Source organism: Montipora capricornis, chromosome 13, assembly GCF_036669925.1.
Source record: "Montipora capricornis isolate CH-2021 chromosome 13, ASM3666992v2, whole genome shotgun sequence".
Lineage (NCBI taxonomy): Eukaryota > Metazoa > Cnidaria > Anthozoa > Scleractinia > Acroporidae > Montipora > Montipora capricornis.
This window is the reverse complement of record NC_090895.1, coordinates 49,017,714-49,044,013: the sequence shown is the minus strand read 5'-3', so window position 1 is coordinate 49,044,013 and position 26,300 is coordinate 49,017,714. Positions and strand designations below refer to the sequence as shown.

Below are 26,300 nucleotides of genomic sequence, written 5' to 3'. Positions count from 1 at the left end.
AAGAGTATTGTAGGTCAACCTACTCTGTAGGTCAGTTTGGGGCAGGTACAAAACACAGGTCACAGTTCATTGTTTTACTAAGTACAGAAACAACCCTAACGATAATAGAAATGCTAACCGTAAAACAATGACCTGTGACCTGTGTTTTGTACCTGCCCCAAAGTGACCTAGGTTGAAACAACTTGATCTAGGTTGAAACAAGCTGACCTAGCTTGAAATAAAATGACCAAGTTTGGTTGCAAATTTACCTAGAAAATTAATTTAGGATTATGGGGTTTGCTATTACGTTCAAAACTGATCGATTGGACCTCAGATGGTTGGATCTAGGGCAAGTGAAATCATTTTATACTCAATAGCTTGAAATTTCAGGATGTAAATGCAGCTTATTATAAATGCAAAACACTAGTTTAAAAGTCTGAAAGACAGAAACTCCTGTGCTGCATGTTAATTCAACTGCGTACACACACATTGCATTCTTAAACTAGTGAGTCTTTGATGTCACTTTCTCCTCGATCCAGCTCTCTCATAATGGCGGACCATTAAATAGGAAAATTCTATTTAAAATAAACAGGTGTCTTTTTAAAATGAAGGCTTAAACGTTTGGTCACTTAGTGTTTATATAGTTAGCATAGTTTTGGAATCCAAAGAAAAATAATTAGAATTGATTTTTTGGTCATACAGTACATGTAGTAGCACTTTAAAGTTTAATAATTACATACAGTGTACATGTATTAAACATAATTACATTCCATTAATCAAAAGGGATCATGCTGGAGTATTAAAGTCTTTTGCTTTCTTTGTCAGAAGCCACATGTTCCTGAGTCTACATTGTTTTGTTTACTGTGAAAAGCAAAAGTTTAGGCCAATGTGAATGGTATGATCAAAAAGTTGTGACGAGTTTGCATAAATTTGCTATGACTGTGTGCCTCAGGTGCTGTGTAGATTCAAGTGACAAAACCAAAAAACCTTGGAGACATTGCCAGACATAAGGATTGTAGAAATGTCCCAGATAATATTGCATTTTGACTAGTGCTTGCATTTCAGATTTTTGGTGTCAAGCTGGAATCCTCTGTTGTAGAGCAACTTAACATACCAAGGATGATTGAAAAGTATCCTTACATGATTGTTTGTTTTTTTGTGTGGTACATGTAATTATAAGGTTAGAGGTAAAAAAAATGGAGAGAGAAAGGAAGAAACAATTTCTTTCACAAAGGAATCAAATTTTACATCTTAGTGTATTCTCCCATACAGCCCTCACAGATTGGAATATAATCTACAATTCATGCTTATTTTGGCGACAGAGGAAAACGGGTCAGGAGGAAATCCCTCAAAGCAAGGAAATGAGCCCAACATGATATTGAACTGCTCCCAATCATGAGTGACCTCATAGCTCAGTTGGTAATGCATTGCACTGACATCACAAAAGTCATAGATTCGGATCCTGTTGAAGCCATCTGAGTTTTTCACTTGTCTATAAGAGACTAAATTGCTTTATACAATGTCATGTAAATTGTCCAGATACAGGTAAGTCCGACAGATGCTTCTTTTTTTTGTCTATAACCTGCACTTAATTCATACATTTATAATTATTTCATAATTTCATGAAAGTAGTCTTCAGTTGGCAGATACATTGCTTGGAGTTGTCATGATGATTATAAATTATGTGTCAGGGTTTCATTAAAATTTGAAATTGGTTGCTGGTTTGAGTAGAGTAACCAACTGTTGTCATTGTCGAAATAAATTTGATCCTAGGTTTGAGAGAATCTGTCTTCAATTACATGACTGTACTTCAGTTAAGAGAAAAAGTAGCAGACATCTCAAGGTGAAGTAGCCGACAGTTTTCATTGGTTGTCGGTGCTTATTGAAACCACTGTATATCCTTAACCAGAACCAGGTATTTTGGTGCATGTATGCAGCCAACTAAACACTCTTCCACAGGTGAGTTTCTTGAGTACTGTATTAAATTATCGTCATTAGGGAACAGTACTTTAATCAAGGGCTGACATTGGATTGTTGTGTGAAGACCTTGCAGTACTTTACATAACATTACACACACCTCTGATACTCTGAGTACCAGAGAGTTTCATGGACCCCCAAAAGAATTTTTGCTCCGAATTGAGACTAGTGAGGATGATTAGCACAAAGACAAAAGAATAATTTCTTGGCTGTCATTTATGAATACAGTCTAAATTGAGAATGAACAAAATTGTAAATCTTGCCCAAAAGATTGTTAGTTCTTTTCTCTGTTTCAGTTTGTGTAGACTCTCTGTAATAATTTATTTGTCATAATCTCTATCCATTATAAAGAGTTTAAGTTAACCCTAACCCTAACAGTCTTGTATTTACATGTATGGTTAGTATCATCCTACCTAGGGCTCAAATTATTGTATGGCATTTGAGGCAAATTAATTTACTTTTCAAAATTTCATCTTATTCTGACTCATCTTCAGTCAAAAGTGGACTTTATGCCTTGTTGGGTACCTTTGCTGAAGTGTTTCCAGAACACATGATTGTGCAGTCAGATCGCCTTGTGTCTATTTACATCAATCTTCTCAAGTCTGAGGTAGTATAATTTTTTAGGTTTACTGTAGTTTGTCTTTTGTAAAGTCATGTTCACTCATGTTTTAATACATTGGTCAGACAAATGCAGTTTTTAACATGTGCAAGGGTGAAAAAATCTTCACTTTCTCTTTAGGGTTCACAGTTTCAACTTTTGTCTTGACAGATGATGAGCAGAACAAAGAAACCTGACATGCCTGTAATTGCTGGTTGTTTACATGGTTTGACTCGTTACCTGACAAACTTCACACAGTCTGTGGAAGAAGGTTTTTTAAAATTTTGCAAACCTAGAAAATTACGGTTGGGCTCAAAGTGTGTTACTTTACAATTAAGTCTATGTGGTGGCTTGAGCAAATAGGTGATTCTTCTCTTCCTTCAAGAAAAAAAACATAACAAAACTGGTCCTCATTTCAACATGTAACAAACTGATTCGGAAAACTCTCACGTTCGGGGTATCTTATTTAAGGGTGATTCATTGGAAAACTTCTGTTCCATCTGTATTTGCTGTTCTAAACCGGGCAAACTGGGACACTGCAGTGTATTACCGTCTCATATTTTGAGTGTTCTCTTAGCCAAATATGGTAAAATTGTGTAATGATGGAATTATAAGATAAAATGCTGTCAAAAATGTCAGCCAATGATGAAAGAATAATTATTATGATCATAACACTGGTTAATGAAATTACATGTAAGTGTCTATTAAGACTGAACTTTTGGAAACCACCAACCAACTTAAAAGGAATTGAAAGAATCTCTTAACAACATTGAACAATACTCGAGATGTGATTGCCTGGAAATAAGGGGCATTCCAAAGATGCACCCAAATGAACAGACAAATGAAATTGTTATGCAGTTGGAAGAGAAGATTGGAGTTGTCTTGCCTTTAACTGAGCTAGGCTGTAGAACATTCATGGATAGAGCTGCAATAGCATGGAACTCATTGCTTTGCAGACTCTGTCAAACAGTACATTTGTATAAAAACCTGTGACCTTTAAAAGGATCCGAAGCTGAACTCACTCAAGGATGTCCAAAGAAACATAACTTTTGAAAAAGAGTGCTCTGTAATTTACAATACAAATTCAGATTACAGATATTTTTAAACTACAGTATGTTAATTAAGTTTATTATTGTTTTATAAATTTCTAAGTCTACTTATAGTAATTTTATATCCTTATAAAGTTGATTTTAATAATTTATTAACCCTAGCCGTAGCACCTTCATTAAATTTTGTAGAATTAACCTTTGTTTGTTTCTAGGTTCCAAGTATTCCCAAGATATTTACAACTATGCAAGAAAATCTATTGATCCCCAAGTATGTAATTATACACTGTACCTTAGGCCTCTCTCATGCAAAGTAGATCTTTATTTGTTTTTGATTATTGTTGTCCTGTATTCCCTGTGAACAGCTGGATGATAAATTTCCGCAATTACTGTATTAGTCGTGAAATAAAAGGTTTACACAAACAATGAACTCCCAGCAGAAGATTAAAAAAGGTTGCAGTACCACCACATACATGTAAATAGTACCGGTATTTAAAAGTGAAGACAGTGGGGTAAACTTCTAACTGGTCTGACTGGACAATAAATCTGTTTTTAATAATATTGCAGTCTTTTGCCCTTCTTCATTATTGTTTTTACTTTCACCCCATGATTGGAAATTTAAATGTAAGCAACATGACATGTACCAAGCAGAGGTCACAACATCATCCACAAAGGAGACTTACATCAGTCTTTTTGACACAGAATTAAAATCACAGTATATGTACATGTATACTAATCATACATTTCTTTTTCAAAAATGAATGGCACACAAACCCAACTGAACATGGTCTCTGAAAGACAGGAACATTTTAAAAGACAGGAACATTATTTTAAAAGTCCCTATGACACTTGTAGGTACTTAAAAAGTTTTCCCTCGTACACTTTAGTGCATTCACATGTTTTAGTGGGGCCCCCTTTGATTTTTAGCCGAGCCATGGGTCTTAAGTTCCTTCTGAATCGTCAGAACATTCACAGCATTCGAACTATTGCCCGACATTTCTATAAAAACTTAATTTACAAAATTGAAGCTCTAGATTTTAATGAAGACTTCTATTCTTACACTTTTGCACATTCTTTTTGAATAGATGTGAACAAGTTATTCCTTTGACGTCATTAGTTACCATAGCCCACTTGGCTCGTCCAAAATGTTTGGTGTACATATTGTATAAATCAAGTGCTTGCTAAAACTTGTGGATATACACTATAAGGGAAAAATGTTTGAAGCACTACACTCCAGACACTGATATTTAAATGAAAAGTTGAAAAACAAGGTAAAAATTATTAATAAGCATCATAGGGACTTTAATTATGACGGTCACCATAAATATTTTAATGGTGCAAGGTTAAACAAGTAAGATCATATTCCAACATCAACAAAAAATGTAGAGTGTAATTTGTGTTTATGGGAATGGGAAGTGGCAATTAACACATAACACCAGAAATGAGTTGACATCATGATGGTTGCACTCTAAGATATTTCTGCTAAAATCAATCACTAGGTAAACCAACTGGTCCCTTCTTGATAAGTTACTTTAAAAAAATTGACTCCTACTTTTGAATTTCAAATTTTGTGTTATTTCTGTTTGAATCAGCCATGGCATAATCCATTTCATACAGCTAATAGCTTTTTTGTTTGTAACCTTAGACAGGTTTTTCTGAGCTTACAGACTTGTATCATCCTACACTTGTATTATGAATTAATTATCCTTAGCAGTAGTGTGATGATTGTTTGGTCCATTCCCATAAATCTCCTAAATCTCCTTAATATATGTTAGGCTCTGGTTCATTGATTGGCACTTGACTTTCAGTGAGTGAGATTTTACTCTGTCTAATGCCAGATGATTTTACTTTTCAATGGGGGGGGGGGGGGGGGGGGTGGTCAAAACCATCATTTTGAGCCACAACAAAGGTGAAATATCTTTAAAATCTTTTGATGAAACAAAATGCACCTGTAATTGCAGAGATAAAAATTCTTGTCCCCTGAATGAAAATTGTAACGCATGCATTATCGTTTACCAAGCAGGTGTTAGGGTTAGGGTTAGGCCTAAGGTTAGCATTTTTGTAACGGTTTGGGTTGTTTCAGTTATGCTAAAACAATGACCAGCAACCCTATAAACCCTTCAACCTGCAACCTGCACTTTACAGCCTCTGGTTAAAATCAATCATTACATAAATAATCCAGTTTACACAAGCAATCCATTCGTTGATAAGTCAAACTAAACAATTATTGAATGTAAATTTCAAATTCAATTAATTATTTCTGTTGGAATCAGTCATTGCATAATACATTTCATACATGTTGATTAACTTTGTTTAAGTATAGAATTCAGGCGAGAATAGAACACAACAAACGGTTTAATAAACAGTCGCCATCTTACATTAAGCAAATGGTCGAACTACATAAATAGCCATGCAATGTGGGTGTACTCGTAGCTAACATATCAACATCCTTCCTTCTTCAAGAAAAAAGAAACTGTGAAACTTAAACAGCTACAAATAATTACAGGTCTGATAAGACTTTTAGCACTACGAACTTTAACACTCGAAAGTCTTTTGGGAAAAGTTATGTCCATCGAACAAATAAACAATGTCAAAAGAAACAGTGCCAATGAATTATGGTCTCCACTTCATCACATAATCTTTGAAATGGATTGGTGGTTTGATTTCGTGCCTTGGTTGGTTTGCACTTAATGACTGACCAGGACTGTCTAAAGATGCAATGTTCTCTTTCCCACTACTTGATTGGCAGTTCTCTACTGAACGGGCCGCTGGTGGGTAACACGCTTGTGGATCTTCCACTGGCAGTGTCACTGGTGTCACATCAAGAACATGAGGCTGAATACCAGGGGACAGGTCGCGAGCCTTTGGTATAACTTTAGTTGGTCCCATATGCAGGCGGTTTCTTCTGTACATTCCTGCGTTATAGGACCACTGACTTGGTAAGTGTTGTGACCCAGAATGTCAATGACTTTGCCTAATTTCCAGTGCTGTCCTTCAGTGTGTTGGAAAAACACTGACTGTCTCACATCTATTTCCAAAAGCGCCTGTGTGCTTCACGCTTCTCTTTCACTAGAGTGTCCTTTGGGCTATTTCCCATGCCAGGTAGGAAACTACGTGTTCTTCGGTTGAACATCATTTCTGCTGGACTACGACCTGTGTCTTGACGAGGGGTGTTTCTTTGCTCTAACATCGCTTCATTATGGATCACCTCCTTCCTTGTACGTTTTTACAACAAGAGTAGTCGTCATCTTAACGGCTGATTCTGCTCTGCCGTTAGCTCTCTGATGCATTGGTGACGAGGTAATATGAGTTATACCCCAGTTATCCACAAATAACTTAAACTCCTGACTAGTAAACTGTGGACCTCCATCTGACACAATCATTCTTGGTATGCCATAATGAGCACAATGCTTCTTGAGTGATGTCACAGTATGGGCACTCATCATCGTTGTAATTAAATAAATCTCGATAAAGTTGGAGTTTTGTAGTAGTCTACTACTGCCAAAAAGTGTTTCCCAGCGATTTCAAAGAAATCAAGGCCAATCTTCTGCCATGGTTCGTCACCATCACTGTGTTGCTTAAAGGGGCTAGGTCACACAGTTTTAGGCAATTTCAGCACTGATCGAATGGTCATAGAATTAATTTAAATATCAAAATAACTGTTCAAAACTATAGAAGAACTCTAACAAAACACAGGGAAGCCAAGAAGGGACATGGATGGACAAAACTGAAGAGGATTGAAATGGATTGATGTCACTGGCCATGTAGGGCCAATACACTGTTCCTCTGGCTCGACGCAACATACTGTCACGGCCTAGATGGGCACTGTGTAGTCTTCTCTTGATTGACGTTCGCAGAGCCATAGGAATCACAACTGCTTCTCCTTTCACCACAGTTCCATCTGCAACACTTACTTAAGACAGTCATGTACATCAAATATGGCAATGCACACATAGGAGTTTCATGCTTATCTGCTGGCCATCCTTCCAATACTAACTTCATCACAGACTTCAGACTAGTTGCTTGTCTGGGATGTCACCAAACACACTGACATTCATGATTCGAGCGTGATCTTCCTGGTCATATCCATTGTCGTCTTGGTGGGCTGTACTCAATGTATCAGCAATGAGTAAGTCAGTACTTTTAACAAATACAAAATGGACATTGTATCTGTGATACCGCATCATAACATCCTGAAGACGCTTGGGTGCTTGGCTGAAAGGCTTTCGCAATATGGCATATGGCAGACCTGTAAAAGTTGAGAACGATCACAAACCTCTTGCTGCTATACTGGTCAAATCTTTCTAGGCCATACAAAACAGATAGGGCTTCTTTCTCGATCTGTGCCCAGTTTCTCTCAGAGAGTGTCAGCACTCGCGATGCATACTCTACGGGACGACCTTCTTGAAGGTTAGGGTTAGGGTTAAGAATTCCCATATAATTATACACTTGGAGAGTTCAGTCCTGTTAGCATATGCTTTGTTGCAGAAAGGTAGGGAGTGCTGGGTGAATCACTGTTAGACCGATGTAATTTTTGCCCACGTTTTCATCGCTTGTGCATGGTGACAAAGCATACGCCAACAGGACTGAACTCTACTATTAAAACAAAAGAGCTAAACTTATTTCCAAATGTTGCCACGAAAATTTTTTTTCCTACAGAATCTTTAAGAATTGTCTACAAACAGTAGCATTATTTTGTCACCCTTATCAAGCCATAGTCCTGGACCAAGAATCCTCTCTTTTCCTCAAACAATAGCTCTAAATTGTTTTCCATCTAATTTCCTTGTAATTAACTATTCTTCACACAAAAATGTTTATATACTATGTATGTTTCTGTTACAATAAAGCCGTCAGAGAATTGTGAAGGCTGAAACTTGGAGCTATGAACAACCTAACACTCAGATTATAATTATGTATGTTTTATTTTTAATTTTCTCTGATTGTCTCTCTCTCTCGCTCTCTCCCCCTTTTATAATTATTATATTTATCTATGTGGTGATAAGTTGAAGTCCTCATCTGCTATTATTTTGTACATCACTTTCAGGTCAGTTGGAGTCGTTATGAAGTACCAAGAGGTGGGTGCATGTTATCCTCCGATCTTTTGAAGCCATTTTCAGTAAGCTATGCTTATGACCTGCATCTTACTTTAAAAGACATAACTTCATTTTATATTATGTTATTCTGTTTTGAGTGGTAATTTTATTGTGGTGTGCTTTATGGGTATTGGCCATAATTTTGTTGGCAGGAGAGCATGTAACACCAGGCCAATAAAGCCCAAGCTTTCTTTGACTTAGGTCCCTAATGCCCAAAGCCATTCAAGTACTTTTTTGAGTTTTCATAGCCTTGAAGGCAAAATCCACAATAACAGCAATGGAGAGAAAAAAATGGTATGGAGTGGGATTTGTACAAGCTATAATCATGTTTAATTATAAGTAGAATGGATAATTTGGTTGACTGAAATTTTTGTTGAATAAAATTCCCCATGTTGATAAATTATTTTAAAATACATGTATGTGTTAAATAGTTATTGTTTTGATACTTTTAATTAATAGCTGGCTTGCAGCTGTTTGCAAAACATGCTGCACAGTTCAATGAATACATTTGCAGTGACTATGAGGTTAGTGATAATACAGTATGATGTGAGCTACATGTTAGAAGTACAACATCTCATTCCTTGAAAATAGTTGAATTTGAATCTCAGGGGCTTATAGTAATTCTTAAACAACTAGCCCCCACTATCCCTTCTTTGCACAACAAGATAAAAAAAACCAGGTGAGTGAATCTGTTTGCACATCTTTATAGAGTGTTTTCACTCATGTGATCAGTAGCCTTGTTTTTCCACCAAAACAAAAGAAATTTTTTGATAGTAGAGCTCAATTCCTGGTGGATTAGTTAGGTACACCAACATGGCTGCCGTACCACATTGTTTAGGAACACCAACATGGCCGTTGTGACATCACATGAAAACGTTCATATTGAATTCAGTGAGGGAGCACCAGGACTTATAAGGAGACCCCCTGGGAGGGAGAGTGAAGAAAAACAGTTTGCTTGAATGAAAGAGCTGGTGAAAGCGAGACAATCACATGACGACAGATGGAAAGATAATTATGGTGAGGACCTGGGGCTAATTAAGATTCCATACCATGGGTCATCAAGCATCTTCAACCCACTGATGACATTGCTCCCTAATGATAAGATTGAGGACTGATGGCAACACTGTCAAATAGATAATAAATGGGTCCAGATTTGTTGGTAGTTGCCATTTGGCTTGTTGAGCGGTTTGGAGTAGTAATTGTAAAGATGCATGTGTACTAAGTGTTTATAAAAAAAGGTGTGAATGTTAAATTAAAATTCTTCACCCTTTTTGTTTTTGGATTTATTTTGAGTCTTTGTCTAAAACAGGACTTTAGTGGTTGCATACATGTACATTGTATTAAACAGACATGAATTTGGAATCTGTAGTACCAAGTAGTTTTACCCTTCTTTCAGGACATGTATGAGTCACTGTATCGCTGGTGCAGGCACCACAATCCTGATGTAAGCTATACTGGATACTTAGCTATGGAAACATTTTTAAAGCAGGTATTTAAATGTGGTTTAATTGCTAATTAATAACGCAAAAGTTACAAACTTCAGGAAGCGTGAAAATTTTTCAATTTTTTGTAAGGCGCTGTATTGAATAAATAAATTTGTAATTTATTTTGGCGCCAATCCTTCTTAAATAAACTCATTCAGTCTAAATTGAATGCATTGCTAAGTTATAATAATAATAATGATGATGATAATTATTATAATAATACTAAGAATAATAAAAGGAGTTTAAGAAAAGAAGATACATGTACACCTGTATGATGAATGGATGAGTGAGCTAAAAGGAAAGAAACCCCATGGCCAGTTCCTCAGAGAGATGGAAGGCTAGGATTAGCAAATGACAAGAGCTGGGGGTGGCTTGAAAAGCCCCAACTTAAGAAGAGCACAGAAGGGCTGGTTATGGTGGCCCAGGGTCAGTCAATCTGAACAAAATTAATGCATTAAAGGCCAGCGGCACACACGAGGGGACTTGTCACAGGGAATTGTCACCAGGACTTGTTGGACTAGTTCTTGTACAGTTTAATTACATGCTGGGACCTACTGCGGGGACAAAAATCCCTTTGAAATGTTCACATGATGCAAGAAAAAGAAAAATTTGAGGCACTTTTTCCCAAATCTAGTGAGACACAGCACAGGAGCGGTCTCAAATGGATTGCAAATCATTGATGGCAGAAATTACTTTGCAGCCAAAGATTCTTAAAGATTGTTATCGATAAGGTTAATTGTCGATCGTAATTTGGCTGTACCAAAAAAAAAAATTTTTGATCAAGAACAGTTGTAAGGCATCTTCTTGTTAATCTGGATCTTTACGTCCCAGAGTATCTTTACCTTTGTATTTTCCACAGCTGCTTCTGAAATATTCTCATACTATTTATCTGACAAGAAGATGCCTAATACAACATTTTACTGTTCGATCAATAACTCCAATATCTGGCCCCCTCACTTGATTTTTGGGTAAAACTGGGCATTTCACACGAAGGGACTTGGTCCCTGGGACTGGTTGCAGGGACTAATTCCCTTGTGTGTGCCAACCTTAAAGGCAAAGATTGCAAGACAAGACCCAGGAGGATCTTAGCTGTAGGATGTGTCGAAAGAGTGAGGAAACCATCAACCATCTCCTCAGCAAATGCTCTATTAAGCTTGCTTGCCCAGGTGGAATGTAAGCACCCCCATGACAATGTTGCTAAGGGTGTCCATTGGGAGTTGATTGTGGCAATTGGTAATAAAATGCTGTAAGCATACTCATACTCTGGGATGTACATGTCATGATCCAGAAAGACAATCTTGCAGATGCCTTTTATACAACAGGCCTTACATGACAAGGGTAAATGGAGATTTAAATCTGACGAACCAGAATTTGCGAGATCAGGTGGCCAGGCTGAAAAAGCTGTTAGGCGATGTTAATTACTGTAATTAAAGAAGTTGTTGCAGAATAAATGGGAGCAAGGGACAATAGAGAGATTGAAGAGACAAGACATAAGCTTGCAGTCTGTACAAGAAGAAGATTGCTGTTCATTATTTTCAAATATCTCTTTCTTTGCCAGAGATATTCAAGTTTTTTAAATATGCAAATTAGCATAGTGATGATGTCATAATCTCAACCGCATTTTGATCAACTGTGATGAAAAGAGATATCTCAGCCAATTTGTCCCAGAAATGCTTGATTCTTTGCATTAAAATTCTAGAAGATGCTCTCCACAATATGTGCATAACAATCTTGTTACCATGGCAACACGCTGGGTTCCAGACCTCCCTGATTTTAAAGGCTTTGATGGCCACTTTTGGCATTTTGTTTTGATATTTGCCAATAGTACCTCATCTACATGATCCTGAAAGTATATAAATATGTTTATAGGTCGACTTTGTGGCAGTGTTAAATGTTTTTCTAGGTTAAGATAGTTGGAATCAGGTCGGAGGGAACTGGAAAAAGAGTGAGTTGCCATGGGAACCAATTTCTTTATTTCCTTTAGAACTATTGGCCTACCAAGTTTCAATGGTCTCTGCTGCAAATTGACAGAGATAGCTCTATTTATATACTTGATGTTACATTGGGTTGAATGAATGATGTCATCAGTCCTCTCGTTTGCATATTTTACGCGTTTTTTCAAACTTAAATATCTCCGGAACCAATGCAGATATTTCCAATCGGTAAAACAGCATTTTTAATCTTTCCTGGAATTCTATGTGATAAACCTAGAAATTTTAAAAGTTTAAGATCTGGAGAGTACTGGTAAGTCAAATTGGCCATCTTTACTATTAAAATTCTTCAAGACTATATTAAAGGTAGTATTGCATTTGCATTGCAGGTGGCAGACTACCTTGTCAAAAGACATGGTGATAAATCAGAAATGATTTTGTTTAAGGTAAGATATACTGTATAATTTATACAATTGATGTTGACAATAATTGAGTTTTATTGCAGGTTGCTTGTAATTCTCAAAAAAATGTTAACAAGTTGAGCACACACTCTTTAATAGGAGTGGAACGATTTCCCATACAAGTAACGATAAAAAAATGAAAGTTTCAGATTTAAGTTTGATGTAAAATGCAAATAGTTACGGTAGAATACAATGGTGACCAAAATTGAATGAGTATGTAATTAAAGGTTGAGTTTTCTCTCTCTCTTTTTTTTAAAAACAAACTTGCCTAGCAATAATTGTTATGAAGGTATAATTTTTCCATTGTTTTCGTACTTTGTCATAAAAAATAAGCGATAAGTCACAACATTTCAACCTCTCTTGTGATGTTATCTGGATCCATTTCATGTTGCTCTTTGAGGTAGCTTCCAACTGCTGATATTTTGTGTTCTTGAATTGGTTGGTGTCAGCACATGTTGCACACATAGCTCAACATGTATAACGGACATTCATGTAATCCACATCACACCGAAAGTGTTGATTCACAAGGTGCAGTTTGTCTTCCCTCACTTTGATTTCGTCCTGGCTTGATCTTTCTACTTGTGTAGACAGGGCTAACATCTACCTTTATCTTTTGACCAAGGTCTTCAAGCTGTTTGTTTGCCACATTTGCATAATTATTTCTGATTCTTGAAAGGCAGCACAATTCTGATTGTAGCTTCTTGCTTCTCAAGCACTTCTTGCTGGGTGTATGAATCTTCGGACATAACCAATGTACGTGTAGAAATAGCTCTGTGTACACAAGTAGAAAGTAGTGCATGTATGGTAGTCATAGTAAGTATATCCCTTTGTTATCTTCATTATTACCTTACAGTACACTGTAGTTTATCATATTTTAGCATTCGTGACATTCTTACCTAAAAGTATGTTAACATTTTAACTGTTAAAGTTATAATTCACACTGTGACCTCGCAGAGGTAGCAACGTTGGAACTTCTTATCACTTGTTTTTATTATAAGTTCTATTTTCGTACTTTCGTAATTTTTTTTTCTTGCAGTATTTTATCAAGAAATTCCAATCAATTATTGATTCTGCCTCCAGTGATACCAAACAAACATCAATTGCAATACGAGGCTATGGTTACTTCTCAAAGGTAAAGGAAGTTTGCTCTGCAAGGAATTTATACTATGATCTCTCATCTCCATTGCAAAAGAGGGCTCCTTGTTCATTCTAAATTTGTTTGTGCGATTAAACGTTTGTTGTGATCAAATTCTTCCACATCTTTTTATCATTTCTATTTTTTGAAGTACCTTAAATTAGGACTTTAATTGGCTCTCATTGCTGGAGCAATAATTTTGCAGTTACTTTACTTGTTACAATACAATACAATACTTTATTGACACTTCCCAAAGGGGTTCTTCAGTGGCAATTAACATAAGAACTGCATAAAATTATAGATAAATTTTGAAAGAATGATCAGTAATTTAAATGATTGGTTAAAAACAGGTGACTGGGTAGCTAATTGTAAAAAATCTTTTAGAAGATACTTTGAATTCGTAAATAGTAAATAGTAAAATAGTAAAATAGTATGGGCAATTAGCAGTTAGTACATTGAATTGTTCAGAACATCTTTCAAATGTAATCTTTTACAGTTATTCAAAGCTAGTGTTTTTTTTGTGTTCAATATTGACAGCCTTGTAAACTAATTCTTCCACCTGGAGATGTGAAGGTGATGTTTAGTCAGATGATGCAGAGAAGTGAGCAGATTTATTTGAGGTGACTAATTTGGAAATATGATAATGTGTATTGTAACCTAATTGCCTGATGCCTTTCAAAATAAGTGACATGACGCAAGACAGGAAGTTCTGGAGTGCCACCACCTTCCTGTATACAGTGTACATGTACTTGAACCGATGCTGTCCCACACCCACCTCTCTAAGGCACAGTTTTTGATTAAGGACGGTGCCTACTAATGCAAAGGTATTTTACACGGCTTAGATCTTAGCAAGTGATATTGAAATCCAAAAATAAAAGTGGGGGTATTACAACGCATTTTTTGAAGATAAGTTATTAATCAACAATACTTGAAAAATGCTTAAAAATACAAAGCAATGTATGGCATTCTTTTCCAAATTGTTAATTAATTATCTCTGAAAAATGCATGGTTACCCCCAATTTTTTTTGGATACAAAGAGCACTTGCTAAGTTCTGCACCACACAAAAGTATCCCTGTATTAATAAGCACCAATCCGAGTATCTCGAGATGCACAGAACGTATGTGCAATAACAGTAGTAGGCACCGTCCTTAAGATAGGCTCCTTTTCCAGCTTTTGAAATGTTGGAATTTGCCTGATTTTAATGCAATTGATCTCTGATTGCATCAGAATTAAGAAACCTTGGAACAAGAATTCTTGAGTTGTGCTCTTTTCTCATCGTAATTGGAGAATGTTGATAGTTGTATCAGAAATGAAATTTCCAATTATTGGATTATAGTAATTAATAAATTGATTATAGTAATATATTGATATTATTAATAAATTGATATTAATAAATAATATTGATAATAATATTGATATTAATAATATGTTGATTATAGTAATTTGGAGATGCTCCCTTATTTAATTTATCAAGTTGAAAGTTGTATAATTTTTATAATCATACTGTTTACTTTTATTAATACCAGCAGCGCATATTGCTGATGCTATCCGTTCAAAGTCCTCTTCTTGTTTTAAAGGAAATGTTTGTTTCTATTAGTTGGGTTCAGCCACAAGCACTCACTCAACCCGTTTATGCCATGTGAATCCATCATCACTAATCATTAGGCAATCAATTTAAACAAGATTAAAAAAATGATCTGGTATCTAATCCAAACCCTTACCCTTTGATATTATTAATTATTACCAATGACCTTGCTTTGTTTTTCAATTTTTTGTTGCTTACTCTAGACAAGATGAACTGGTAGAAGACAAAGTGCAGTACCTTCCAAGTTTTCTTGAAGCCCTTTCATGCATTGTGCAGGAGCTGGATGAGGTTACGTACTAAATACAATATGAGCGACCGTATTGTATTGGATATACAATGTCAAGCCGATGGCGAGACATTTTATATCCGATGCAATACACATGTGAAAATTGTATTGTGCTTATGAAATGAAAAGCATGCTTTCATTTGCCCTCTGAAGGGAATTCGCATGGGTGAAATAATCAGGGAATGCTAAACTCATTCCCTAGTGATTGCGAACATCGTTTTCTTGACTGAAAAATGTGGCAAGGTGCTCGCTCAAATAAAGTAGTGGCAAGTGAGTTGCTGGGCTTTGACTATGGGAAGGTGGATTCAAGATTTAACTATGGACATCATGCAAATGTCCCCTCTGTTTTTAAATTTCTGGATGACTAAGTTCGTGGGAAAAATAGGAAAACGTTCAGGTAATAATTAAAAACAGCTGTGTGGTGTGTCGTTTTTAGCCTCCTTCTTTTGCTTTGATATGGAGGTTTTCAGTGGTATTTTATATCAGCTGATACAGAATGTTAATTAGTCTATTAGTATTCTGTGTTGAGAACCCTAACCCTAACCCAATGAAACGTTGTTGTGAGGTTAGAGTTAACCCTAACCCTGACCGTCCTAACAATATCTCTACTTGTTTTGGAATGGAGTTCAAAGTTAAGTGGGGAAGGAGGTAAATTACCATTGAGGAGTCGCTTTAGATCAAGATTTCAAATGCCCCTTGAAACATGGAAGACTGTGTGTGCGCATCTATGCCCTAGATGCAGAAATATTTCCTCGATCTTTCTAGTTTTGCATTGGTTTCATGTAGTTTTTCTCATACGTAGTTGCTGAATCACTTATCTCTTCTGTTCTAAATCTTTCTTCCCTTCTCAGTAATGATTTATGAGTGGAGTTTTTTTCATCACAGGAAGTCTTTCCTTTGGTCGATATAAAAACAAATTGAATCATCTACAGTACTGTGCAAAAAGAATGCAAACGAATTTTGCGCTTTTCGTCACTTTTCGCTACTTTTCAACGAAATAATTATAATGAAATTTGGGGCGAAACGAATCTTCATTCGAACTTCGTCGAAATTTCGAAACGCCTATTGTTTCAAGCAATTTGTATTAGTAAGAAGATTTATTAGTATATATGCACATTAATGTCTCTCCTTCTATTCTGAAACCTCTGCATCATTCTCTTGTTTACCCTGTCTTAGTATATGGTGCAACTATCTGGGAAAATAGTCTTATGAAACCACTTTACACCCAATAATTGGTTTACAGAAGAAGGCGGTTAGAATTATTATTTTTCCCTCATAATTATTGTGAACATACATCTCCTGTTTTTAAAGACTTGAATATTATGAAGTTCCTTGATGTTATAAGTTTGTTATTTAAAGTGTGTCTTTAAGTTCAAATTTCATTCAAATCTGCTACCTTCTGCCTTCCTTAATTTCTTTACCCTTGTATCCTCAAGGCACAAGTATAAAACTAGGCTTGCTTCCAGATCAATGTTTTGTATACCTTTAGCGAGAACAAATTACGGTAAATTTAATGTTTGCCTTAAAGGTGCTATTCTTTGAAAAAAAAGGTTATTTTTGATTCCTATTGATAATTTTTTTGTCTTCTCCCTCCTGTTGTTTTATCTATTCCCTAAGTTGTTTGTATTTAAAATTTTAATGTCTTTAATTTTTTTAAATATAATTTTTTTGTTGTTGTTGTTGTAATTTTGCTTTTATACTTGTGCTTCCATTACTACTATAATTGTAACTTGACTATTACTATAATGCCTCCAAGCTAGATTAGTTTTTTAGTTATTTTCTTGGTGGCCTTATACCCTACATAACTTGTCTTAATTTTTGCTCTCTTCTCCTTTTTCATTTGTGGTATAAATAAATAAACCTAGTTGTTGTTGCTCTTGCTGACTCACGTAAGCCTGGGCCTTGGGCAATCTGTAGTAGAGCTATGTAATTATATGGATTAGTCCTTTTTAGTGGGTTTGGCTTTCACACTACATGTAGGTGATGACCCCTTGAACAATAATGTAACTTTAATCGAGAAATATCCATTCCTTTAATTTTGCTTTTATACTAAGGCTTGTGCCTCCATTACTACTATAATTGTAACTTGACTATTACTATAATGCCTCCAAGCTAGATTAGTTTTTTAGTTATTTTCTTGGTGGCCTTTTACCCTACATAACTTGTCTTAATTTTTGCTCTCTTCTCCTTTTTCATTTGTGGTATAAATAAATAAACCTTGTTGTTGTTGCTCTTGCTGACTCATGTAAGCCTGGGCCTTGGGCAATCTGTAGTAGAGCTGTGTAACTATATGGATTAGTCCTTTTTAGTGGGTTTGGCTTTCACACTACATGTAGGTGATGACCCCTCGAACAATAATGTAACTTTAATTGAGAAATATCCATTCCTTCAATACGTTTTGAGGAAGGAATGGCAATTCTGAGGCACATTAATTAAGATTGTTGTTCAACACGATGTGCTCGCCCTCGTCATTTTGCTATACAAAATTCCATATATCGAGACTGTGGAAACTCATGGGAAACGGGGCTAGCATTTTCAGCCTGGGCAATCGGGCTGAAAAATCCATGTAATCACTATCATTTTTTCAGCGGGGGTTTAAAATGGAACTTGGTCATGCGCATCGATTTTTTTTTTTGCATCACAGTAAATTCTCCCACGGAAATTTGCGTTTTGCGCCTTGGCTGAAATTGAGCATGTAATGATTTGCACCAAAATTTCAGCCCGGGCTGAAACTCACCAATCATGATCTCTGCTCTCATGGAAAACCTGAAAACCTTAAGAGCATTTGAACGAAACATACTGGGTTTATTATATTCGAGGTGCGTCTTTTTACAAGTAACTAGTGAAGCACTCTCAAAATTCCTCTGGTGGCATTTAACCGACTCAGGGCTCATAAAAACTATGTTTTAAACTTCACTCAAGTTGCCCTTTTCTTGAACATCTTCACCAGACAAGCAAGCAGCTGCTACTCCACGTGAATAAAGTTCCCCTAGGTGTGAATTAATGAGGGAAACTAATGGGAGGAAAAATTATTAGTAGTAAAATATGATTCACTGAATAACCTAAGGATATATAATTATATTAAGTGATTTCGCAAGGCAAGTTGGAAACACAGCCAATGCATCTTGTTTCAAAATAATCTGGCTTTGATACCTTGAGTTCCGCCATAGTGGCTGTGACAAGTCAGAATCTCTTGTCCACCATGTTGACAGCAATAGAAAACCTGTTTGAACTACTTTCCATTGCTAAACCAATCAGAGTAGTCATTAGAACTGACCAGTTCCTGGAACCCATTGAATTACCAGGATAAAAATCTGACTCTGGGAATATGAAACAGCATCCCATTGGAATGTCATTCATAGCGAACTCAACAGTTTGAACCAGAGGTTCTCAATTTATAGTTTTTTCTTCGGCTGTCTTCATGGGCTGTAGTTGTTATGAAGAACATAAACACTGGAATCTCTGGTATCTCTTGCTATGGCACTGCCTAATTCAGGTTCGACTTACCGTAGTTAAAAGTTAAATGTTTATGATGTATATAATTAATACAAGTCATACTTGGTCTAATCATCGTTCTTGGCTATTTTTACTTTTTACGTGCTATGTACATCTTGATTTTGACAACCACAATGTTGAATATCATTATTATTTTTTAGTGAAAAGTGGGGAATTCATTATTACGATTTTGTTACTTGTAAGGCCCAATTTGGGCAACAAGTTCTTAAAACTACTGTGTACAGTGCATGACACTATTTAGTTTGTCCAAAATGTGAAGTTTATTAGGCTTACTGAATCGAATTTGTTTGTCTCTCCAGGTTTCTGACTCTATTCTTTCCTCTCTGGAGAGACTTGTAGTGGTATTATTTAACAATTTCACAAGGCTGGCAAAAGGATCAAAATTTCTTTGTTGCAAGGCCCTGGTTAGACTGCTTTTTAACCTTTCCACAAAGGGTCCATATATCAGAAGATTTCTCTCAGAAGTTGGTAAGTCAATAACGATAATTTAGTTCAAAGGAATTGATTTTGTGGGTGAGAAGAGGCCTGAGAAGGACTGTTGGCAGTGACTGTTTCGATTGCCAGGTCACTCACATTGGTGAAACTGTGGTGAAACGGCAGGAATCTAAACACTGATCAAACCAGCAACTTAGAATGGTGATCTCAATAACAATATTCATGCTGAACACTGTTCACAAACAAAACACACTATCAACTGGGACTCTGGGAGCCTATTACCCTAAGTGCTTAATAACGTACTGTATGAACTGTTATGAGCACCTTATACTTGAAAGCTGTTATGCAAACTTAGAACAAACTACATTAAACTATTGCCAACCTCTACCTGTACCCTACAAAGAATTACTTAACAGACAACCTTAACTGCACACAACTGTTTTCTCTCTGCTTACAAACGTACTGCAACCATCATTTACAAACCAGATTGTAATGCACCGTGCAATCACCACTCACCATCCTCACAACCAATCACAACACAGACCAGAGCATTACTACATTCATTTGAATTTCCAACCATTACTTGGCTCTGAAGATTACTTCCATTCAGGTTGTTGAACATCATGAAACATCAGTCACTGCCAACAGTCCAACTTAGGACTGCGATCAAATTCCATCGAGGTATGTAACTCCTAGGTGCAAGCCATTTTAAATTCCATTTTGAATAACAATATTATTATTAAAATGTGAGATCATGGAGAGCAGATGATTGGCTGGTTCAGTAGTGAAAGCACTCTCCTTCAAGATGTGCTGTGACCTGGGTTTGATTTTGGGACTCAATGCCATACATGTAGTCTGGTGGCTTTAGTTTGTTGGTTCTCTCAAGCCTAGAAAAAAATAATTTTCTTGAGCTCTGTCTCTGCTCTACTCTTTACAAGTTTTTCTTTGAGCACTCTGGTTCCACTTTCACCAAAAACTAACATTCATTTTCTTTGGCATTAGATTTTCATGTCATTCGATTTGATTTTCTGTCTACCCAGCTAGTAGAGAGCTTGTGCTCAGAAGGAGCTTGAGACTTATGGACAATATTGCTTCATTATCAGTATCGTTGTCATTGTTAGTTGTAGTAGTACATTGTACAGACAACCTTAACCACAGGGGGAGGAGTAGGAGTGGTAGAATTATGAAAAGGGGTACTTAAACATGAGCTGTGGGGAGCAAGATTTGTAAGAAAATTAAGGAGCAGCTATAGGTTCTGAAAGAATGTGCATCCAGAGTCTTAATGGTGCAGAGAAATTTACTGGAAAGTTGCAGGGTTTTCAGCAGGAGTGTTTTCCTAATACGAAGTAAAAAAATGTATTTATCATTCTCTTATAAACCCTTACACCCCTAGAGCAGCCCCCAGTGACAAGTCAAATTGTTTGGCGTTAGACAGCCGGAGTAAAATGTTACTCCCAGGACTCTGGGAATGGGTTAATTAAGGGGGACATGTTTCTGAGCAGACATACATGTATCGTAGATTTTGTTAACCCATTCACCCCTAAACAGCCCAATTGACAAGTAAAATCATCTGATGAATTCACAGGGTTAATCATGATCATACGGATTTTTACTGTGAACAGTTGTGAGCTGTCTTGAAGGAATTTGTGCCAGTAATTTTTATGAAACTTGTCCTCTTATTTTAATCATTTTATAGTTTATCAAGGTCTTATTAGGACATGTTCACACCCAGTGGAATTAGATGAGGTTAGTACATGTATGTGTAGAACATGCAGTTTCTATATCTTAATTTTCAAATGCAGGCATTTTCCCTCAAACACATTTGAATTTCATTATTCATTGAGTATAAAAGGTACATGTATTTTGTTTCATCCTTGGATCATCCTCATGCAGACACCAATTTGTTAAAACCACTGGTACTGAATCATAACCTTGTCTGCAAAACCATGTCTGCATCCGAAAAGGTCGATATTTACAATGGGTGAAATGTAATGCTGGGTACCAAAATGATCCATCCATCCATCCATCCATCCATCCAGCAAGCTGCTATCAAGTTTTTAACCCCTACTTAGCATCATTTGTAGTTCAGGGATTACTGTTTTAAAGAGTATTAAGAAGTAGTTGATTAAAACCTATTGACTGTACAGCTGCTACATGGTGTGCATGCAGAGCAGATAATTTTATTGTTCTTGAGAGATCTAAAGTAGCTAGCACCTAAACCTAGCAAAATAAATAATTGTAACCAAAAGGCAGCTTCATTGTGCATGTTCTTTCCAACCATCTTTTTCACTTTTTTATCAAGTTGAACTTAATATTGGGGTTATTCAATCCATTCACCCTATATTTCAAGCACCTGCATGATAATCCCAGTTGCTGCAAAAGTATATGTAGTAATTATGTAATACAACTCTGCAGCTCATCATTATAACATTATTTATAGCTACAGTACCTTGTTTTCAATACCTTAAAGGTCAATGAAACAATTATCTCAGGGGATGGCGAGGCAGTGAACACTAATTCATCTCCTAAGACATCTTACAAAGATTACTTGCCACTTTGGGAATTCCTCTTGGAGAGGGGAAAGTTCAAGGTATATCTACTGATCATGAACATTGTTGCTGACTTGAATTATTATGTGATTGCTTTATGGACATTGAACCAATACTGATGTGTGGAGTAAATGTTTCATACTTAGGATGTCAGCTTGGTGGGAGAAAAACTTGAACAGATTGATTGCATGCATAGGATTGTATATGATGAGATGATGAAAGCCATTCTGCGTATCATCCACAAGCTAGACTTGTCTTCTGTCAATGGACCATCTTCAGAACTAGAGGTACTCAAGCTCTTTTAAATTAGTAAACTTTGAGATATATAGGAATAGACGTGTTTTGGTATGTGCGGGTAAATATGAGGCACAAACAAATGAAATCCTTCCCATACATGTAGTTATTTCAAACCTGTAATAACGGTATATAGATTTAGCCAAGCCTAAGAGCGGAACTCCCGTTTCTAGACCCAGAAAGCAATATTAATAGTAACTGTATAAAGTATGGAATTAATCGTCATTAGTGTAACTATATAGTAACTGTAATCAAACACCTCTCAGCTGACAGCAGTAAAAAAACAAGCCTTGCAGACAATAACCAACAATTGTAATCAACAACTAAAACTGAAATTACACGCACAGTAATCTCTTTCACAACATTTTCCGATTGACTGATAATCTTTATACCCAAGCTCTCTCGTCAGTTTGGAACAACCGCAAAAGTTACTAATTAAAAAGTCAAGCTAAAGGGTATTGATTTGCTCGCTCGACTGCAATTTCACAATCAAACCAAGCAGCTCACACAGAAAGCCTATAAATCAAAAGGTATTAATTTAGTGTGGACAGTCGCCACAATATGCGAGGCAGCGAGGTTTGCATTAATAAACATTAAGCTTACCTGAAAGCTACTAGTTGTAAATAATTTTTTTGTCCCTCGCTCTATTTCTCTCAGCCTTTAACGGTGTTCAATGAGATTTTCTCTTCTCCTTCCTCGGCTTCTCTTGAAGCTTTCTTCGCTTAAATTTCTCAAATTTCGTTGCCTCCTATCTCATGCTCTTTCATGCTCTTTCCTGCTCTTTATCCCATTGCTTGTCACTAATAATATGAAATACTTGAAAACAAGTTCCTAATTAAAAGCAAACAAGTTTTTGAACGTGACAAAACAATGCCCACACCATTTCTTGCGTGATTTCCTGCCATGAAAAATGCAGGTTGCACATTTTCCGCCAAGAAAATATAGCATACCTAACCATAACCCTAACCCATCAAGAGTCAAACCATTTGGCAATAGACACAGTAAAATCTATTACGTCTCACTCTCAGAAGTCAGTGGGCTAAAAGGGACAGTTTTTGAGTGAACCACGCACCACTGACAAGTAAAATCGTCTGGCATTAGAGTAAAATATATTTCTAAAGGGTGCGTTCAATTGACCATATTCGGGAATAGGAATACATGGAATAGAAGTTAGAAATCCTTCGTTTTAAAGGAGATTCACATTAAAATTGTCAAACACCTGCTAAAATGCTATTTTAAACATATCTTTATTATCCTTGTTGCTTCAAAACGCCAGACATACCGTTTTAAATCATCACTCTGTGTATTCTTATTCCAGAATAGGGTCAATCGAACGCACCCTAAGTTTCTCTCCTGAGAGTCAATGGTTCAAGGATTTCTATTTCTATTAGCGGAGTGTGCACGCGAGAGCGGAGCTCCATAGCTAAGAAAATTTGGTCAACTATCAATCTGGGACAGTTTGTTTGTGACGTCAATGTACGCCCACCCGTACACTCTTTGCAGGGGAGGGAAGGGAATCAGCCCATCGGAGGAAGAGACTAGTACCATAAAAAGTGTTACTATAGTACTTGATGTTTCGTTCCTTGTCTTGTATGATAAATAACACAAAAGTTAAACTTAGAGAATAGAAAAAGAGTAGATAGAGTGAGAACATGGTATAACAATACTATATAGCACTGCCTTATTTAGCATACCATGTAAGTTAATTGCATTCCTTTGGCTTAATAGCAACTGCTATATGTATATGTACAAAACCGCCCAAAAGTATTTACCAATTAGGATGTGGTTGAACCTTATCTTTGTTGAATAATACTGCCATGGTTTCACAGGCTGAGGTGGAACGAATTCCTCAACCTTGTCCACAATGAATGTGACCAAACACTATGGCAAGTAAGACAAGGTATGCCACGGTGAGACAACAATAAGAATTAATTGCTATTGAACATATGCATGCTTCTGAGGTTTCACGCTACAACACCCATTTATCGTTGAAATCTTTCTGACAATTGAGGCAAAGTGAAGCTTATAATTATCAAGTATAGAATGTTGTCTATTTAATCAGAACAACAGCAGGAAATGAAGTATGTGCTATGGAGTGAACAGATATCATCCTACCGATAGAAAATTTGTGGATCTGAGTTATTTATGAAATTCATGAAGGGAAATTTATGACGTGTTGAGCAAATGTTCAACTGGAATATTGGGAGGAAAAAAAGCTGATGTTGTTTTTTAACTGTAAAACAAGTTAATTTTGTTTAGCTTTTCCAATGTCATTTCAGCAACTCAGTTTCCTCACTGGCATATCAATAAAAACTGTTGAACAACAAATTATAAAATAAAGCGACCATATTTAACGTTGGTAACTCAAAACAGCTGACAAACCTGAGGTCGACAGTGCACTCATTTCACTCCTCCCTCTCTGTCAGTGCTCTGTTTTAAGGGTATTTATAGCAACTAAAAAGTCAAAACAAGGATGTGACATCTGGGGATCAAACTCGGGACCTCTTGCACCATGGCCACATACTTACCAACTGTGCTATCCTTGCTCCTAATTATATTTTCGTCATCACAGCATACATGTAGGCATCCAGTGTGTAACAAGTTTGGGATGTCTGAGATTGATTGATTGATTGATTCTTCTATTCACACAGAATAATCAACCCTTACAAGAATATTACGTCTTCAGATTTGTTTTCACCATTGATCAAGTCGAGTATGTTAGAAAAAGGTCATGTTTACATGTACATGTACATCAAGATTCAAGTGACTTAATAATCGGTGTGATTCCTGCACGCCAGACAGCTGTCACTTTCGTTGCATGTTCGGAAGAAGCTGATAAGATTAAAGCACAGCAGACTAATCCATTCTTGGAAGAGAAAATCAACTTTAACTGATCTAGCTCATTTTGGCCTCTTTTATGAAATTGTGAAGAGCTCTAGGATGTTTACGCTGTGAATTGTTTGTGCGCATACAATTCACACACCACATCATACCAACATGTGACTCGCCTCAGGGATTGTCTGAGAAATTTGCCACCTTTTTCTCTGAAAAAATAGTGAATCTGAAAGATAGTTTGCACTCGTCAGTCTAGGGGATGATGGATTTGTCAGTAACGCCTACTGCAGTCAACCATTATGTCAGACAACATTCTGTGATTTCTCTGCGGTGTCTGTACGTTATATCAGGGAACTCTTAGTAAAGTCCAATACTAAGTCGTGTATATTAGACCCTGCTCCAACTAGTGTGGTCAAGCATTCTATTGAAGCCCTGGCCCAGCCATTACCTCTATTGTCAATTAATGCTTCTCTGCTATCTGGTTTATTTCCATCTTCCCTTTAAAAAGGTGTCATTCAACCTTTGACCAAAAAGCTGTCCCTTGAGCGTGAGACATATCCGAGTTATCGCCCTATCACAAACGTTGCATTGCTATCGAAGATGCTTGAACGTGTGGCCGCTACACAAATGCTGAACTATCTTATACCCAATGGGCTTTTAGCCAAGTTTCATTCTGCGTATCGATGTTTCCACAGCACAGAAACTACGTTATTACAAGTGTTTAATGAGATCTTGTTACTATTGACAACCACCGGTATGTTGTACTTGTTCTGCTAGATTTATCGGCGGTGTTTGACACCATTGAACATTCTGTTTTACTTAGTCGTTTGGAACACCGTTATGATTTGACAGGAAAGTTGTTAAACTGGTTTAGATCATATCTGATTGGTAGATCCCAGCAAGTACTAATTGCGGATGTCAGATCACCAATTATCCTCTTCAGTATGGTGTTCCTCAAGGGTCTGTCCTGGGGCCATTTAATGTTTTCTTTGTTCTTTGCCCCTCTGGAGAATGTGGTGCAAGCCCATGGTTTCAATGTAATGACTTACGCAGATGATACACAGTTATATGTGTCCTTGGGCTCGTCTGATGATC

The 26,300-nt window shown here is 36.6% G+C and overlaps 1 protein-coding gene across 1 annotated transcript in view; it reads left to right on the top strand.

Moving 5' to 3' along the window:
• LOC138030932 (DNA-dependent protein kinase catalytic subunit-like) overlaps positions 1-26,300 on the top strand; it is a 90,878-nt gene that overhangs the window by 8,589 nt on the left and 55,989 nt on the right. Inside the window, exons 5-20 of the mRNA XM_068878790.1 lie at positions 1,045-1,109; positions 1,895-1,938; positions 2,451-2,563; positions 2,726-2,825; positions 3,816-3,871; positions 8,645-8,675; positions 9,153-9,217; positions 10,090-10,182; positions 12,498-12,554; positions 13,606-13,701; positions 14,242-14,324; positions 15,494-15,578; positions 19,392-19,560; positions 21,224-21,273; positions 21,998-22,117; positions 22,223-22,363. Coding sequence (XP_068734891.1) covers positions 1,045-1,109; positions 1,895-1,938; positions 2,451-2,563; positions 2,726-2,825; positions 3,816-3,871; positions 8,645-8,675; positions 9,153-9,217; positions 10,090-10,182; positions 12,498-12,554; positions 13,606-13,701; positions 14,242-14,324; positions 15,494-15,578; positions 19,392-19,560; positions 21,224-21,273; positions 21,998-22,117; positions 22,223-22,363 — 1,368 coding nt within the window. The remainder of the gene's footprint in view (positions 1-1,044; positions 1,110-1,894; positions 1,939-2,450; positions 2,564-2,725; positions 2,826-3,815; positions 3,872-8,644; positions 8,676-9,152; positions 9,218-10,089; positions 10,183-12,497; positions 12,555-13,605; positions 13,702-14,241; positions 14,325-15,493; positions 15,579-19,391; positions 19,561-21,223; positions 21,274-21,997; positions 22,118-22,222; positions 22,364-26,300) is intronic.